At 36.6% G+C, this 17,403-nt stretch overlaps 1 protein-coding gene across 1 annotated transcript in view; it reads right to left on the reverse strand.

The window, feature by feature from the left end:
• Positions 1–17,403, reverse strand: part of TXNRD2 (thioredoxin reductase 2) — a 33,475-nt gene that overhangs the window by 15,083 nt on the left and 989 nt on the right. Inside the window, exons 2-11 of the mRNA XM_035340286.1 lie at positions 17,047–17,112; positions 16,279–16,335; positions 15,518–15,662; positions 15,124–15,198; positions 14,236–14,314; positions 13,137–13,199; positions 11,936–12,006; positions 8,137–8,156; positions 7,660–7,751; positions 4,923–5,097 (exon numbers count right to left, since the gene is read on the reverse strand). Coding sequence (XP_035196177.1) covers positions 4,923–5,097; positions 7,660–7,751; positions 8,137–8,156; positions 11,936–12,006; positions 13,137–13,199; positions 14,236–14,314; positions 15,124–15,198; positions 15,518–15,662; positions 16,279–16,335; positions 17,047–17,112 — 843 coding nt within the window. The remainder of the gene's footprint in view (positions 1–4,922; positions 5,098–7,659; positions 7,752–8,136; positions 8,157–11,935; positions 12,007–13,136; positions 13,200–14,235; positions 14,315–15,123; positions 15,199–15,517; positions 15,663–16,278; positions 16,336–17,046; positions 17,113–17,403) is intronic.

Consider the following 17,403-nt stretch of genomic DNA (forward strand, 5'->3'; position numbering starts at 1 on the left):
GTCCTGATGCTATCAGGCAACAAAAATAATAAACCTCCAGGACCTTATCTTGGCTCGGATGTGAAACAACTTCCTACCGTTGTATTTCTTTGTGTATTGAGAGTAAAGCCTGGGTATTCTGCAAATGGACAGCTAATGGGGTTTTCTAGTTTCCCCTTTTTCCTGCCAGGCAGAGCCAAGAGAACGCTTAGCACGCAATGGAAGGCACTGAAATAGGGAAAAAAAAATAAAAACTCGTCAATAGAGTCATTTAAAGACTTGTGACAACAACAGCAGCTGAGTTTATCGAATCTGCAGGATAACACTTAACCTTTCAATTCCAATCTATTTTAACATGTGTACAGTTTGGTATTAATAGCTAAGAGTTACAAAACGGTGTTGCTACTTAGTGAAATTTCTCATCTTTATTGTCTAAATAGTATTTTTAAAAGCAATAATAAAACATCTGAATCTAAACTGGACCTTTATTGGCCTTTAGACCCATGCTGGATCACATCCATAAAACAAGATTACAATTACTGATCTTGCTTCACCTCAAATTCACTAGCTTAGTTTCATGACTAGCTGAAGTGGCTTGGTAAGTTTTAATGCCAAATTTAGGAAATTCTCAGATTTCTCAACATTCAAGTACACGTGTTATAGAATCAGTTCTCACCATTTTTCAATAGTATTGGATAAAAAGAACATTTGTTTCATACGCATTAGTCCTCTTTAAGAAAACAAAACAAAACAATTATAGCTTCAAGAAAGCATGAGTTTACAGCTTATTCCTACAATCCACAGGGTAATACACAACACAAAGATACTTGAACAGTTTGTTTGAAAACGCCCACTGTCCTGAAACTCCTGAATAAGGAGCGTATGATTACTTAAGACACAAGACTACCTTTAGCTTTCACTCAAAACAGCAAGGTATTATTCCACACATCTAGAAGAAAGAATTATGCCAATTCAAACCTTAAAAAGGTTACCTGCCTCTAGCACTATTAATACCACATCACAATCTCAGACCTATACAATAGACCTATACAATAGCCACAGAGCTGTGAAAACCACACAGAACCCCGTTCTAGAGGCCTGCCCTCATTTGCTTAACTTTAAAAGAAAAAAACAGCTTTTAATCTGTTTTTGTAAAACCTAGCAACATGGCTTCTTGAAGGGGCTGTCAGCCAGCTTAGCAACAAGAGACTCATTAAAGCACACGTCTCAGACACAAACCAGGCTAGTTATATCATGATGTGACATTTCCATTCTATCATCTGTGGAGTGGCTCTGGTAATCACACTTCCACGCAGAGTAAGTTGAAGGCAGTATCAGGCTGCTGTGACCTTCAGGTGCAGGACCTACAGTGGCAGAGACTGAAGCAGCTGAACTGAAAAGAAACCATAGGACTAGACATAGTCAAGTATCATCAGTAAATGTGTGACAGTATATTCCTGCATACAGTAAGATTTCCCAGGGTGATAAAGGTGCAGCTGACAGCAACTCTGTAGGATTTTATAATAGGTCTCTTGCAGTTTCTTAATCACAGAAGCTGGAATGTCTGTTTGTCCCCTAGCATTTGAAAAATTCAAACTAGAGCCAACTGAGTATTTTTGCATTAGGCATGATACCACAGATGGCCACTGTCAGGATATTGCAGGGTGGCAGGATGGTTTTTCTGGCATAAAACCTAAGCCCAAGCCTTCTGCACTTCTTCTTCTGCACGTTTTCATTTTTACACATCACTTCATAACTTTACCAAATCTGACCTTGGTTTGACCTTAATCAAGATGTGATGTGTTCCCAGTCTTGGTGTTCTCTTTCATCTTGTTCTGGGTGCCTGACACATACACCAGAACAGTTTTGAGACCACTACCCTCCTCCTCCTTCAAATCCCTCCTGAAAACCCAAGGTGTTCACAAAAACACAGTCAGCTGATAATGACAAATAAAGACCAACTCAGCATAAGCTATATTCCAATTACAAGGCTACAGAAAGATTAACTAGGATTAAAAAAAAGTTCAGAACCCATACCCCAGATGATGGTAGAGTGTACCAATTTTACATTTCTGAACATTTCATCCATTAATAATACATTTTCAGCACGTCTGCCTCAATTTGAAAAAAAAAAATCTGACTCTTATTCAGTGCTGGGGCAGCTAGGTGCTTTGCTAAGTCAGGCAGGCTGTACCATTTCTAATAGCAGATGAAAGCTTGTAGGTAGCCCTGGGCATTAGCATCCAATGTACATCTGAAATTCCTTGCACCTGGTGACAAAAAGCCAAGGATATCTGACTTGGGTCCTACCTGAACAACAACAAAAAAGCAGCTCCAAATGCTGTGTAACCACAGCAAGTTAGTTACACGGGTGGCTGTGAGGTTTTCCCTACAGCATGAGGCAGACTTCTAACAATTGTTATTTGTTTTGTTCTCAAGGTCCCGTGCAAGGTAAAGCGTGTTGGAAATACTTCCTGGAAAGAAAGCTGCAGTTCATCTTTACGTCAGTTCTCCTACAGTAAGCTTGCTGTAACCAAAGGTTTTGTGGAGCCTTAAAGGCTGGCTCTGCAGTTTCAAAAACTAGGACCTGTCAGCCACTGCCAAGTGAGGTCATTGGTTTCAATCTCTCCTACACACTGATAGGTGAACCAAACCTGTATTCTGAAGAAATAATTATACTGGTTACATAAAATTACTTTGAAGCATTTTCTGCCAATTTTTTGTTTATTTATAACAACATCCAGGCAAACGCTAGCCATCATATACCAACTAAAACATTGCCTTATACTTCACGTTCCAAAATGTTCTCTCATGTGCACATCAGAGGCATAGCCAAGGAGTTTAACTTTTCCTCAACATGAAGTGATTTTTGTAGTCACAAGCTGCTAAAATAAGCAGCATTTAAGAGTTACATTCAAAGTTTATGGGTGGGTTAAACAAAAAACAGAAGCAAAACATATATTCACACCCCTTTTAACACAAACAAATTACCAGCACATTAAAAATAGCCATTAAGCAAGGCTGACTGACTGTCAGTAGAACTATACGCTGGGAAAAGAACTAAAAGCACTGACTGATGTAACAGCAGTAACTACTTTCCTTAGGACTGCAGAAAACACATCTCAACAAGAAAGTCCTGGATTAAAATTAATGAGAAAGAGACATGGGGAGTTCAAAACAAAGAACCAGAGCCTCAGCAACTCACACCACATTAGCACTAACCATTTTCTGAGATCAACCAAGATGTGTTATTTTTCACTGAACAGTTCAAAGGTTAAAAACGGGATGGCAAGGTTTTGTTCGCAAAGAGGAATCCAAAGCCAATCCCCTTCCTACTGGGGCTGGCAGAGAGGTTCTCACATATTCCACCACGTGGGACTTTTCAAAGAAAATCTCCAAAGAACATTTATGTTTTTAATTAATCCAAACTGATTTGGTTATAAGATTTCAAGAAAACTACTATAAAAATGTATGTACTTAACCCTTTCTAGATATTCAAGAGCGATGATCTTATTTTATCGCACTGCAAAATAAATCTGCCACACATCCCATCTGACACAGAGGGCAACATGCTTCATACCATGATGTGCAAAAACAGATACCTGTTCAACTTTACATGGAGCTAAAGGTGTAATTCTTTTTTATAGCAAGGACAATATTATTTCAAAAGCACAGTGGCTTTCCTCTGCACCTATGAATGCAAAGGAACTGAAGAAGGGTTGTTCCACTGCCCTCATTAGGGAGGCAACTCTCTTCTGTAAAGGTAAATTTCAGATCTATTGCTGGCCATCACTCTTTCTATTAACAATTTACTAGTATTCTATCCCACTTTCTCTGTCAAACTCACTCCAGAATTCTTTATAAATGCCTGCATAGTTTAATTATCAGTTCAGTGATGCTCCTCTGTGCAGTCAGACATCAATCAGATAAATAGTAATTCAATATCTTTACTAAGGACTTTGTGAATAATCTGGACAAAGTCCAGTTACAGCATTAATATTTTGCCATCTATCACAAATTCAAATGGAAATATTATTTGTCCTTTCCTGTTCTATATTAGAGCAGGGGCAATACTATATAATATTAAAAGTTTATTGGTTCCATATAAAAAAAATTACACAGAAACTTAATTCAGGAGAATTCTCACAATAGTAGAATACAGAGCACTAGTAAAAGACAGAAAGACATTACATGACAGACAGACAGACACAAATAAAGGCCAAGAAAGAACTGTTTCAATGACCTGGTGCATAACTGAGTGCAGTCTCTCAGCAAGGTAACTCAGGCCTGTAATAGTAACCCACAAAAGCTTTGGATTTAAACTTTTAAGTTACATTAAAAATGTATCAAAATAATTTTGTTGCCTTGAATATTTTGGTTTGAAAACCCTAGTAATTATAATAAATTCCAAATAAAATTCCAAGATGTATTCACAAAAATTAAGGAAATATCTAGTATAACTCAGGCTACAATTAGTTAACAGCAGCGGGTGCTTTTTAACTAACTCTACAAGCTGACTTTCTTCAATCAGTACTGTAACTGGCACATCTGCAGACAGGAAATCCTCAACACTACCCAGTTTCCCAGTCTATTATCTGAGACACCTGGTGTGGGTGTGTTGATACAGAGAAAAACAATGAATCATACAGACTGCACATCAATTAACCAGCAACCAGCTTTAACTGTTAATGTGTTTAATCCTTAAGGGTAGAGTGCCAACTTTAACACACACACACACACACACAGTCCACTAAAAAAAAGACAACAAACCAACCTACCCAAACCCTCAAACCATTCATTTTGCAGTTTCTAAATATGGATTGTAATTATAACAATGTTTAGATTGCTAAACTTACGAAAATGGTTGGCCCCAAAGAATACGAGGGAGCTTCATTTTCAGAATGGAAAGCATTACAAATAAACAATAAGATGATCAAGTTTACCTACTGCCCACATCACTGTGTCAAAGGAATCCGTTTCTTCTGTGCCCGAGTCAGTATTTTTCCAGGTGACTTGTAATCTGTTGCTTTCCAATTTTTCAACTTTCGTTGGGATACATTTCTTTAAAAATTTTGTGCCGTAAGATTCCATGTACTCTGTTACTAAAGATGCCATTTGCTGTTGAGTAGGGGGGAAAATGTTTATACTTAGGTATGACATTTTTAATGCAAAACTCTCATTCAGCTGTCTTTATGAAATCCAGTAAAAATATAACACATTTCAGACGTTCTCTGTCACTTAGCTACTGTGCATTGTCAACACATGATAATTCATTGAGCTACTATGGCCTGCAACTCTATTCCAAGAGGTATCTGCATCTGAATATTCAAATTATTTTCAAGAAACTGAAACAGCATTTGAATAAAAAGGTTGCTTATAAAGTCATTTGATTCATATATAAAAATAGAATCTAGAGCACACATAGTTTAACATTACCATAATTACCATTTTCTGGCAGCTTGAAGAGAATTAAACACTTTGATAAAGTTAATGAAGAAAAATATTTCCCTTTGCCGTGACACCTGTCATTTCTCTGCTGTAACTATGAATCACTAGGGCTTCCTGAAAAGTTCTACTACCAAAAGGAAATAATGCTTTTGTCCTAAGAGCTTGTTTGAAATAATGCCACACTACAGTTGATTAGTAACGTGTTGCATTGACAGGTTTATCCAAAGATGTCATTGCTCGTGACTGCAGTAATTCAGGTCACACTTTGTCAGAGGATATATTTATTACTTAAAGGATATTATTACAAAACCACTCACACAGAAGAGCTACGTTTAAGGTCTTGACTTACACAACTTTATTTCTGAAGTTGTTTTTAACTAATACAAGAACAACAACATGGTTATATCTCTTCAGAAACATGACATCTCACCAATCAGTTTCCATCAGACTCAGTGTGGCTACAGACTGAATAAAATTATTTTTCTATTTCTTCTTAACCTTGAAATTCCCATTGCATTATCTTGCTGCCTACATAAGATCATGTTCTCAGAGAACATGTTTTATGAAGTGCCACCCACGCACTCTTAGCACTATCCCCTGCTTGCTCAAATCTCACGCTGTTCCAGGTGTAGATTTCTTCAATGATGAACGCAATTCCCAAAACACATTCTTAAACAGTGTTTTGCAAAACTGGTACACATGCCACTAGCTTTAAGGAAGAGACTTCAAAGTGGGAATAGCTGGAGTGCAACCAGGAGCTGTCACTACCTGCATTGGTTACTTATCACTGCTGCTGCTAACAGCAAAGTTCCCTCCTCAAAAACTGTGCTGTTACACATTAAAATATTTTCCTACACTCTGCGTATGCAAAGCAGTTCCTAAAAACAAGCCCATAGGCTCTATCACTCTTTGATCAACTCTGGCCTTTAAATGTTTTGCAGTATTGCAATATAGCATTAAAAAACAAACTCCTGATCCATGCTACCAGGAACAATCAATGTGCATTCATTTCCACTCTGGAAACGCTATTTTCAAGAGACTAAAAAGACAGAGTCTTCATTTTCAAAGCTGAAATTTTCCAAAGTTATCTGAGAAAAAAAAATATTACAAAATTAAAAACAAAAAGTTCAATACAGCAGTGAGTGAAAACCTGTAACTCTCCTAAGAACACTACAGAAACCTTTCCTTCTAAGTAACGTTAGCATCAAGTCTCGCAGGGACAAAAGATCTGCAATCACCTTTATAACACTCTCCCTACAGATTTAGGGAAAAAAAAGGACCATCAAGCCAACCAAAAGACTATCTAACTGGTAGAACAAAGGCTACAAAAATCATACCCAAGTAATGCTTTTGCTAGATCCAATAATTTGTCCTTAACCTAAGCCTGCTATACTACCTGCTATTGCTTCTTTAAACAACACCGTATTTAACACAAATTCTGTATAAAAACTTCTTTGATTTTGTTGCTTTTTCTCATTGTTAATTCTATTTCCTTTTATTGTCTTTATACATGAATGGAATTCTAGACAAAACTGTTTGTTTGTTTTTTTGACAGGACAATCATGACCACTCACACTTGAATAAAACTCCTCAAAATTGTTCTTGATCTTGAAACACAATCCTTTCTCTTAAAATTTCTCTTTTGCTTATAATTTTCTCCAGTTTGATAGCTCCACCAAAATCACTCACACTCTTTCTATATACCTTTTTTTTTTTTTTAAAAAAAAAACTAGTTATAAGTGCCACTCTTATGAAAGCAGTAAAGTCAAGATTTCTAGCTCTTATATCATTAAAAGCTTAGTGATTTATTTTTATTTGTCAAAATGAACTCCACATTGAACCACTTCATGTTACATTCAGTAATTTATTTTAAAATAAGTCATTATCTGCATCTCTTAGCAATTCTAGATTATTTTAAAGAAATCAGCTAATACTTATAGCAGTGGCATAATCCAAATCTCTTCCCTGCTTCCTGATCTTTTCAATCCTGTTTTCAATTAAGTGGAGGAGAAAAAAAAGGTTTAATTTTCTGACTACAGGATCAAGAGATAGAATAGGAAAACATGAGCTAATATTTATTTAGTTACTCTTCAGAAACTGTATGCCAGGAAATGTTTGGAGAAGCCAACGCTACTTTTTCTTTAGGAGACAAAACTGATCATATACATATCAAAACTGATCAAAACTGATTATAAGTGATATATAAGGAAATGCAAGATGGTCTGCACTGACCTGATCAAACCCACGAAGTGGGATACTTCTCATCATGACTGTAGCGTCTAGTCCAATGCCAGTTAGAAAACCAGCACATTCAAGTGAAATATCTGGTGAAGTATCAATTAAAGAAATATAAACAACAATTTAACATAAATGCAACATGGAAAGGGTAATATACAAGTGATGTTTCTATCTAGAGATAACAAGTTCTTCTCACACATCTTTAGCTTGCTTTCATTGTACAGAATAAAAATCGAAAGCCTTAGATTACTTTCTTAATAGATAAGAATGTTTTCAAGATCCTGAGAATTCATCCTCAACTGACCTTAGTTTCCTATGATGATACTGCATATAAAACTCTTCCTGTTATATTACAGCTTATATTTATTATTAACGATAGGGCATGAGCAAAGGAATTGAGAAAATTAAGCTTTCATAGTAAAGACAACTCTGCTGCTTATCATCATAAATCATAGATTTTTCAAAGGATACAGCTGGCTCCAACAACCAACCTGTAGCATAAAAAAGAAAGAATAAAGCAATGGGATGATCTTGTGCATACTTCTGCATAACCAACAAATTATTTTTTAAATATCTATAGTTATAAGACCACAGGTTTGAGCAGTGGATCTGATACTGTTAGGTAGGAACAAAGAACGTGGATTGTCAAGTCCAACAAAGACAACCTTTAACATTTGAGCTTATTTTATTAACAGAATTACAAAACAAACAAACAAAAACAAGACAAAAGGAATTGTTTTTATATTGTAAAGAGACATTTAAACATGCATTCTGAAAGACAAGGTGAAGAAAGCCATGAAAAAATTCAGAACAACTAGCAAGGTTAAGAGGCATCACAAATACTTCAGCTGTGCTTTGTGATATATACCTCAGCTGGAAGCATCTGATGTGGAAATTGACACTGTTCCTCCCCCCTCACCCTCCGCACAGTGCCCCTTGCTTCTGATGCCTCATTTTTACAGGGCCTCCTGACACCATTGCCTCTGATACAGTGTACAACATATAAACATACAGACATGCAGCAGTCTTACCAGAATTAAAAGTGTATCTCAAAATCTCTAGATGTATCTTAGCTACAAAATAACTTTTGAAGTATTTTTAAGAAAACTTAAGACATTCAGAAGTACGTATTAAATTCACCATCTTCTTACCAAGTAAATTATAGTTCCCAACAGAACTTATAGGTTTTAGTCATTGCTAAATTTCAATTTGATTTATAACCATGTGCTTTTTCGTCATGTTATCCAAATGCCAAATATTTGCCCTTCTTAACTTTAAAAGTTTGTGTATATAGCTACAGATGATCTGTTTAATAGACTTAACTAGACTACTGTTTACCAAATACATCCATTTGAGATCTTGAATAAAACTCCGGTTCCCATCTCTCCCTGTATTTTATGCTCTTTCAACCATGAATACCACTAAAGCTGTCTGTCCATCAACACTTCTAAGTTATGAGGTTTATCAGCTCTCCAGCGCTGCAGTTTCTGTGCCTGCCCCCAGATGCCTATACACTGCAGCACCTCTCTCTCTTCTGACCATATCCTCAGATCCCCGGGTGTGCTGGGTACCTAAAAGCACTCAGTCCCTGTTCCAGAAGTAAAAGTGGGTCCAACTGGCCAGTCACTGACACAGCTGCTGGACAGACTCCACTCACATTTCTTTGCTACCCATTCAGGCTTGTTAAAATCTCACAGCTTGGAGATGCATCATTCCAAGTAGTATTTCCACCCACAGGGAAGTTTTTCCTTATATTTTTAAGTTAGGAAAAACATCATTAAAGATCAACATTTCTAGTTACTATGAGGCTTGTATAGAATGTTAGGCTCTTTCTGACTGTGATCTTCAGCTATGGAAAAGTAAACTTTATAAAAAACTTTCATCCACTTTTTGGGGATTTTTTTTGTTCTTAAATCAGGCCTCTGTCTGCTATATTCAAAAGTTAAAAAAACGGGGCTTCGGGTATGGAAAAAGTAGGCTGCTAATTGCATTTGGAAAGCTATAGATTTTAGACAAATAATTAAATTTAGAAATTACTTAAAGTCAAATCTCAAAGACATATAATCACAGAGTTTAACTAGATTACTTAAAGTCAGGAGCATAAGCAATGAAGCACAAGCATTATAAGCATAAGCCACATAACTTTCTTGTTTTCTTTTATCCATACCAAGAGATTAATATCTACCAGTCTCCTGATCTGGGTTTTATGTTTGACAAACAATTTAACACAGTGGGAAATAATTTTTACAGCATTAGGACATCTGATTCATCTGCGAACAGATGAACATCCCCTCTTTTAGCCTCTAGCTCCAGGGAAGTGCTGCAAAAAGCCACATACTGCCCATAAAGAAATATCTGAGGAGAATTACAGAGAACAGAATAAGAATATACAAAATTTATGCATTCATTCACTCTTCTTTTTCATTAGATAAAAAATAGCTGCCAGCTGGCACCCACTCATAACATCAGCAGTACATTATTCACAGTTTCTTCTACAAAGTGAAGGGTTCCTGGGCATCGTCAGAGCCTAACAGAAAAGTTTTGAAAGCAGAACCTAACATCCACCACACCTGCTCAATCTCTCACTCATTCTGAGCATATTTCAAGGCAAGTTTTCTAATTCACTCTGCCAAAATCCTTCATCTCAGTAGCAAGAATTTCATCAGTGTTTGTATATCTAAGGGACTTTTAAGTTGGTTAACGGTTGCTTGGTTAACGGTTTGCCTTTTAAGAAAAAAAACACGCACACATGTTCTTTATATGAATAACTGCAGGACTGACAGTTCTACAACCCCCAGCCATATAATTTGCAGCTCAGATATGTACATTTGGAGGGGAATGGGAAAGAAAGAAGTAGAACACAGCTCAGACTAAAAAACAAAAGGTGTTAAACTGAACCTTGGGAGTATTTATAATAGCAACAAATCCGTCAGAAACAAACGTTTAACAACTCCCTCCTTCATTTGCTAGGACACAGCCTGATAAAGCACAGAAATGCTACTGTACCCCCTGCGGGCTTATTTTGACTAAATCTTAGGAATGCAACATATAAACACTAGACTCCCACATTACACTGTTACAACTTGCATTAGCAGGGACTGGACAAAAGCCACGTTTTCACAGAAATGTCTTATAGGGATAAATCTTTTTTTTTTAAAAAAAAAAAAATAATTTCCTCACATAAATCATGCTCTCAAAATTCAAGAGGTGACTGACATACTGCAAACAACTGGAAATTTAGTTGCCTTTTTAAACTGTACCAATGAACCCCTGTTTTATCTATTTGATGTTTAGCTTAACACACTGCAATTTTATGTTAGCAAATCATGGCCATGAATGGTGGCTCTATTTTCTTTGAAAGCACCAGTATTTTTTATATAGAAAAGATACTCACAACAAATTCAATTTCCCTGTTCAGAAATATGTATTTAAAAAACATAGATGTGTTAAGGGACATGGTTTAGTGGTAGACTTGGCAGTGCTAGGTTAATGGCTGGACTTGCTCATCTTAGAGGTCTTCCAACCTAAATTACTATGATTCTGTGTGAAATCCTTGAACTGGGGACACAGACTGCAACTACAAGACAAGTAAAAACAGCATTAGCTGACTTTCACGCTAGCAAATCTGCACTTCCTATCACAGTTATTTGCATAAATAAATTGCTTTGTAGTGCAGTGTTGACTCCAAATCTTACTGTACTATCTACTGTAAAATACAGACTGAAGTAATTTAGTATTTCCACTAAAACCAATTTTCAGTATTTTAGTTAAACAATAGCTTCCAAGCCATAAGAAAGGGCAAAAGTACCCTTATTGTCTCATCGGATTTGTTATCAGTAGTGCCACCACTGAAAAGCACATAAAATTATGCTGGAGTTTCTACCTGAGAAGCAATTTCACATATACCCACAGCAAAGAATAGGGACAGTGTAGGGACAGTAGAGCCTTCATTTAAGTTTATGCTGCCCTCTTGTGACTTCCAAGAGGAAATTTGCTACAGCAAATAAGTCACCTTAACCTATGGTGAAAATTTAAATTTAATTTGATTTGATTTTAGACAGGAATATTATTGGGGAAAAAAAAAAAAAGTATTAGTTACTTATGAAGATTATTAGTATGATGCTGCCACATGGCAAACCAAATTCTCAAGAGGGAAAACACAAGGAGAGAAATACTGGTATATAAGAGGCAATTTTGAACATTTTTCACCTTGCTGTAAGGAAAAAGTATGAATGCCAGCATATATTAAAACCACTGTAGAGTAACTTACGTTTTTCCAGGAGATTCTTTTAACCAGAACAGGTCATCACTTGTGATTCCATACTCCAGTGCACCTGCAACCTGTGAACACACAGGTAAGATCTTGACTCTAAAATGCCAGTGCTGGCAGAAAAGAAAGCAAATAGCACCTTGGATTGTATTAGCAGATGTGTAGCCAGTATATCAAGAGGAGAAATTACTCTCCTTTACTCAGTACTAGTTAAACCTCATCAAGAACACAGCTGGGTTTTGGGCCTCCTAATACAACACAGAACCTGACTGACTGAAGCAAGTTCAGCAGAGGGCCACAAAGAAGGGCAGTTGGCTGGAGCACACTACCAATGAGTAAAGGCTGAGGGAAGTGGGGTTGTTCAGCCAGGAGTAAAGGCAGCTAATAACTTCCTCATGGCTTTGGAAAGCTCTTATCAAAAAAGACAGCCAGGCTTTTCACAGTGGTGCACAGCAGGATAAGAGACAACAGGCAATCTGAATGAGAAAAGGTTCCAAGCTGATAAAAAGTATCACTACCTTTTACATTGGTAATGAGGAGGGCTTCTCACTACCAAGAAGGGTATTGAGCTGCTCAAGTGTGTGCAGAGAAGAACAATGATGCTGGTGAAAGGAGTAGAAAACAAGTTAGGAGGAGTGGCTGATGTCCAGAGAAGAGAAGGCTGATGGCTACTTGAAAAAAGGTTGCAGCAAGGACACTGTCACCAGTCTCTTTTCCCAGGTGACAGGACACAAGGAAACAGTCTCAGTTTGTGCCAGAGTAGGCTCAGATTGGATATTAAGAAGAATTCCTTCATGTAGAGGGTGATCAAGCATTGAAACAAGTTGCCCAGGGAAATGGTAGAGTCCTCATCCCTGGAAGGATATGAGGTGTGTGGACATGGCATTAAGGGACATGGTTTAGCGATGGAACTCAGTAGCTCAAGTTGATGGTTCGATTTGATATTATTGAAGATCTTTTCCAATGTATGTGAGGATTCCATGATTCTAAGAACATCAACATACTAAATTAATGCAAATTATTTTCTAGGGAAGTGTTGTTCTGAAAATTTTAATGCAAAAAAATATTTTTTCACACTCAACACAAGTACAGAAATCCCTTGTGTTACTTTGTTGACATCCTTAATCCTCTAAACATTCATTATTATCTGGTACAAAGACAGTAAAGTCATTGGTATTGTCAGATCGGAAGTGTAACTTACGTGTGTAGGATATTTTGGTCTTCCTCCAGTAGCAATGACAATTTTTTCTGCAGTAATAATAGTCTACAAACAAAAATACAAAACAAAAATCAAGCATTTGATATCCTTTTATCTGTCTTTTTATCTTAGCTATGTACAAATGAGTAATATGTGAGAAAATTGGCACTACCATCTGCTATTTATCTGACATAATAACAAGCGATACATTACAAAAAAAGGTTGGAGATAAAACAAATGAATACTGGCAGAAGGTTTCTCCTACACATTCTCTGTCACTTTTCATTTTAATATTAAGCTTACAATTGTTCCTATACTGGACAAGATTCTGAGGATTACTTGGAAACAACAGTTGTACACAAATAGCAGCTTATTAAAGTCAGTTTAGCTTAGGACAAAACACAAAAATCACACCAAGCAAATTCTGTCTCTACGGCTTAGAGTTAAGGTACCTCAAAAAGGACACGTTTTTAGACAATGCTAGGCATTTGCCTCAATAAAGTTTTGCTCTCTCAGGCTGCTATTAACCAGTAACATTATATAATTACCCTCAAAAAGGCATTAAAAATGCATTTTCAGTTCTTTGTTAACTATGCAGAAATAGTCACTATTTTGTTACTTGACCCATCTGCTTTAAGTTAAATTTGGTACATTCAGTATAATTGCTTCCCACACACCACTTTGTATTAGAAAGCTAAGTGCCTTTACAATTCATCTGAAGGAAGAAAACATCTCAGACTGATTTAATGCCCAGAGCAGTAAGGAGATTTTGGTTTTCTTTACATCTCTGTTGGTATCCATTAAAGCAATTTGACTCTGAATACAATGAACAACCCTGTGTCTCAGTGCTTCTATCTGCAAAGAAAAAGTAACAGCACCCAACCTACAGGTTGGGGCTAAGGGCCCAGTAGGCAACGGTCAAGTTCATAAACATCTTCTCTAGATGGAAAACAAATCTCCCTCACTGGAACAATACCGAATACCTCAAGCAGTTTGGAAACATTATCTAGATCCCAGCCAATCTGAAAACGAACACAGGAAGACCTGAAATGCTTGAAGCAAACAATACTGCAAAACTGAGGTGTGCTGTAAAGCAGCTCACCTCTTTACCTCCTTTTGTTAAACCACGGATTGTATGTGGATCTGAAAAACTCCCTTTCATGTTGAAATATTTCACCTTCCTGTTTGGAAGAAAACAACATAAATGTAAATTTAATGAAGAAGAGGAATGAAATAAAAACAGCTCTTTCCCCCCTATTTGAACTGTTAAAAAAAATAAACAGGCATAGAAAAGGAAGGAAGCATCTCATATGATAAGACTGTGTGCAGCTCTACCACAGACTTGATTTTTGTGTCACAGTTCATCCTTCTATACAGCAAAGTATATGGCATGCTTTGGGATCAGGTTATTGACCTCTTCAATCGATACATGATCCACTATCCAAAGCATTACTATGTATAACATTACTACTACAATGCTCCTTTGAGGGCACACAAGAGTGACTCAGCACGAGTCATAAAATTAGTACCTGTTAAATTAATATGATGTCTCTACAAAAGGAACTGCATGCTGAAAAACTTGGCAATGTTCCTGCACTGAAAGCAAGAAAAATCAGCTGCTCTAGTGTAGTGTTATCTGTGGGCTTTTAAGCAGGGCACCTAAGTTTTAGTGGACAAGCCCAAAATTATCTTGATAAATCCAGACTACTTAATATTAATGCAAAACCTTTTCAGATTAGATGAAATTCCTGGATCTCTACACTGTTACAAAGTTTTCTCCTGAGGTCACTTTCAACCAATATTTTCCAGAAAAGAAAAAGGAAAAAAGAAACATGTGACTTACATTGGTTAGGGCACCTACAGTCCTGAGAAGAAAGGACTTACAAACTCAAAATACTACTTCTAAAGAGAAATTCCAAAGGCAAATCAACAATTCTACAAGAGCTCCTTGATTATGGGAGGAAAGATGAACTTCAAAAGTCTTATTTACTTGTCTTGTAGCTGCACTCTGTGTCCCCAGTTCAAGGACTTCACATAATTCTGAACAGCTTGTGCCATCTCTGACCTATCACAAACCAAGAAATTGAACATAAAATCATCATGTTACAAATTCAGACAATGAAACTCAAGTTTACAGGCAATTGCTAGAAATTACGAATGTTCTCCAATACTTTTTGTTAGGAAAGTAAATTAAAAAATGCAAATTAACATAATATCTGCCCTGATATACTATTAATTATGGTTTTATGTTTAAAAAAAGGAGTAGCCTAAAAAGCTTCATACAAAATTCAGTTCTCTAACTGTCTCTAAATAAATACCAACAGGAAAAGGTTTTGCTTACATATTTGTAGAACATAGAAGCAGATAGGGACAGTATTGTTTACCAGTTATGATGAACAGGGTGGGCTATATTCCAGCCGTAGTGCTGGGCATCTTTAAGGGCACTCCCTAAAAGGGCTGCTTGATGCATGAGCTTTTTAGGAATGCAACCAACATTCACGCAAGTTCCACCAAGTCCCCATTTGGTTCCTGAAAAAAATAATAATAATAATAAAAAAATAAACACACCATGTTAGTTTAACTTAATGCAACTTTAATACAACTGGGTTAGAGAATTAGGTTATTCATGGAATTAGTATTAGAAGTTCTGAAACAACACAGTTTGCTCCTACAGATAACTTTTTGACTATGCTTATATTAACATGCTTTGATAAAGACCAACTCTAAATATTTTTCTTCTAAAATTCAAACCATCTTGAGATTTTTTGCAGGTTTCAGAAGATCCAATTACTTCACTTTCACATTTATTATTTGCATTTGCAGATCTTATTTTACACATTGTTCATGAAGAGCCTTAACACAACATGATTCATATGCTTCAGAAACTGTAATGACATTTTGACAGACAATATTCTCACACATTGAAGTCCAAAGTCTATCACAAATCAAACACCGCTAACAACCATGCAGGAAAAGCAGGTAGAGCTGGGAAGGAACAAGCAGTAACAGCAAGCTCGGCATAAGGACTTTACTGCAAGCAAAGCATGCAGCATGGCTTTGGCCACGTTGCTGCCTGCATCAACTTGCTCAGCCAGACCATGGCTTTATATACGTATCCAAATATCCTAGTATTTCTCTTCCATACCTTGTGGAGAAGGTTCCACATAATCCAAAACGGCCACTTTCCTTCCAAACTGAGCAGCTTTAAACAAAAAGTAAGAAAAGGGATTTAGAGGAAGAAGAAACACACAAACTGAAATATATTCAGTAGCTCAAGCATAGATTAATAACACAGGATATGACAGTTGGTGGTTTATACCAATTCAAGATACCAGACTAAGAGCCCGGGCTACACATCTGGCCAGCAGATTCTCCAGAAGACACTTAATAACCCTTACTAGAGCTTCCAGCTTCTGCCAACCGTAAAAACACAATTTAATGCCGAATTAGATGTTTAAGAACCTTGTGTGTTATTGAACACATTACATAGGGGTAACACATTACAAAGAAGAGAAGGTTCTCTACAGAAGTTGAACAATTCAAAACAGCCTGAAGGTGCTGTTGTTTTAACTCATAAATAAGAAAAAGTATAATAAGTAACAAAGAAAATCTATGGAGGCACTCAGAGGCACACAGTAGCAGTGAAATAGATGATTATTAGATTTTCCTGTGACAACAGAAGAAACACTTTTAAAAAACAGCAACTGTAAAGCCAAATAAGATCCCCACACCTGAGGGTATGAATAATTTGCAGATTAACTGGATGGAGCTGAGTTAATGATTAAAGCACAGGGCTTAAGAATAGGATACTATGTTTCTTATAAATCTTTAACATTTTCAGTATTGCTTCTCTTAGTTTCCATAAAAATCACTTCAGCTAAAACAAAACTTTCACTTATTTATATATGCCAACCTTCTTTTGCACAAGCCAGGCCTCCAGATCCTCCACCTATTACCAGAAGATCATATTCCGGCTTTCCTGTGAAGACGTGAAAAACATAGGAAAAATAACAGGCAAGAAAGACAAGGAGAGGTATGTTAAAAGGCAAATATAAAAAGGTATGCCTTTTTTTTTTATTATTTTTTTTAACAACTGATTATTGTTGATTTGTGTTTCCTTTACTAGAGCACTGTGTTTCCTCAGTGTCCCAAAGCACTTCCCAGAAATCATGAAACTGATGAGGCTGGTTTTGTAAGTGAAACTCAGGAAGTAAAGCAATCCAACAGTGGAAAATAATTAAATTCTATACAATGTCCTAAGAAGCTCTTC

The sequence above is a fragment of the Oxyura jamaicensis genome, chromosome 15, assembly GCF_011077185.1.
Source record: "Oxyura jamaicensis isolate SHBP4307 breed ruddy duck chromosome 15, BPBGC_Ojam_1.0, whole genome shotgun sequence".
NCBI lineage: Eukaryota > Metazoa > Chordata > Aves > Anseriformes > Anatidae > Oxyura > Oxyura jamaicensis.